The sequence below is a fragment of the Tupaia chinensis genome, unplaced genomic scaffold (assembly GCF_000334495.1).
Source record: "Tupaia chinensis unplaced genomic scaffold, TupChi_1.0 Scaffold000078_1, whole genome shotgun sequence".
Taxonomy (NCBI): Eukaryota; Metazoa; Chordata; class Mammalia; order Scandentia; family Tupaiidae; genus Tupaia; species Tupaia belangeri.
Window position 1 is genome coordinate 1,538,319 of NW_006159539.1, and position 2,089 is coordinate 1,540,407.

Below are 2,089 nucleotides of genomic sequence, written 5' to 3' on the forward strand. Positions count from 1 at the left end.
GGCGCCGCCCCCCCCCCCCCCCGTAACCGTGCTGGCCTGGCGCTGAGTGGGCCTGGCGTATCCAGTTCGTGGAGGCAGGGCCGTGGCCCTACTCCCTGCCGCAGCCAGGGCCGGAATGCTACCTCCACGCCCCCACCTTGCTGGTCCCTTGGGGGCATTCCCACCTCACAGCCTGGTGCCAGGACCTCCCTGCACCCGGGGCTGATTGCGCAGAGCTTCGGGGTCTTGCAGGACCTAGCGCCACCCCCGATGAGCCCCAGCCCCTCCACTGAGACCCTGAGGGGGGGCCCAAACATGCAAGCACCCGCTCTGCCTACAGACGGAGGAGCTGAGGGCAGAGGGTGGCACTGATGGCCGGAGCCCCGGGGGAGGGAGCCCCTGGCCTCTGCTGGACCTGTCCTCACAAGGCCCACCACCGTCTCTGGGTCTCATCAGGGCTCCTGGAGGGCAGAGGGCATTGCTAGTGCTTCTTGGGGGTGTCTGGGCACCTGGGTGGTGGCTGTCACACGGCGGTGCCGGCCCTGCTTCAGAAACCCTTTCCTGAGAAGGCGCTGATGACCAGAGGCCTGGGCAGGTTGGGAGATGATGGGTCACCACGGGAGGTCCTGGGAGGGCAGGAGGGGACGGGACAGGATGGCTCATTACCCCCTGCTCCTGGCAGATCCGCGTCAGCCGCTCCAGCTGCTCGTCCTGCATGGCCTTGGCCTTCTCGTACTGCTGGGCCACCAGCTCCACCTCCAGCTTCACCGGCAGCACGTAGGCTGGAAGACACACGGCCCGTGACGAGCTGCAGCGCCAGGCCTGGGCTGTGGGGGCCAGCCCGGCACTCGGCAGCTGCAGGTTCGGCGTCCAGGTTCAGTTCCCTGAGGAGAGGCTGTGGGTGGGGGTGTCCAGCTCCCCGTCGGCCCCAGCTGCTTGGGAGGACAGCTTGTAATCCCTTCAGAATGCTAACCAGGGCCAGTCTGGTGGTTAGGGTGGCCAGATCTCACATGGCTAACTGCCATAGTTTGAGTCCTGGACCCAGTGGCCTGGAAACCATGCTAGGTACATGTGCAGATGTGCCCAGAAGCCTGAGGGGAGAATGAAGGAGACGGGACTGCCATGTGGGCATCCCCCGGGGTGCATTCTCACTTCCCTTTTTTCTCTCTCGGTTGAGCATAAACACTATAGCAAATTTTAAAAAAGAAAACAGACTCAAAGGGACCAGCAGGTGGCATAATGGCTACGTCACTGGATTCCCACATAGTTGACCACGGTTCGAGTCTTGGACCCGGTGGCTCAAACTCATGCCAGCCGCATGTGCGTGCATGCCCAAGATCCCAAAAGGAGAATGGAGGAGAAGGGATTGCAGTGTGGCCAACCCCCCCGGGGGGTGATTTCTCACTTTCTATCTCTCTGTCTCTCTTTCTGGCGAGCTCATGCATTCTATAGCAAAAACTTCTCCAGAAAAAGAAAAGAAAAACAGACTTAAAGATCACATCCCGTGAGCCCATGCATCCAAAATGCCGAGAGCAGACAGTTCTATAAAGACAAGAAGTAGGCTGGAGCTTGCCTAGGGCTGCGAGGAAGGGGGAGTCAGGCTGATGATTATGAGTTTCTTTGTAGAGTGATGAAAATGCTCTAAACTTTGTGGTGATGGCCGACATCTCTGTGCATACGCTAAAAGCCACTCAGTTGTGTTCTTTACGGGGGTGGATTTTGTGGCATGCGAATTAAATCATTTCAATAGAGATATTTAGAGAGGAAAGGCAATGGGGCCTTTTGCCTCTTTATCTTCTTCCTCCCTTCCTCTTTTCTACTAGCTATAAGGAGGATGCGAAGGCTGGCACTGGAGCAGCTATTTTGGGCCATGAGGTGACTTTAAGATGTAAGCCAAGCCATGTGGGACCAGCAGGTGACATGGTGGTTAGGGCACTCGGCCTGCAGACCTCCGTGAGGGCCTTGCCAGGCTCATGCCTCCAAACCTGGTCCTGGCCTGACTCTCGACCCTCCTCCTGACACCCTCACTTCCGGCCATCCGTGCCAGTCAGAGCAGCCTCGTTCACCCCACGCTGGCCTGCTGCCGTGGTCCCGGACTCACGCGTCCTCG

At 59.1% G+C, this 2,089-nt stretch overlaps 1 protein-coding gene across 1 annotated transcript in view; it reads right to left on the minus strand.

Annotated features, from left to right (window-relative positions):
• TMEM266 (transmembrane protein 266) overlaps positions 1–2,089 on the minus strand; it is a gene marked incomplete in the record, with an annotated part of 69,254 nt that overhangs the window by 22,883 nt on the left and 44,282 nt on the right. Inside the window, 1 exon segment of the mRNA XM_027768933.1 lies at positions 646–761. Coding sequence (XP_027624734.1) covers positions 646–761 — 116 coding nt within the window.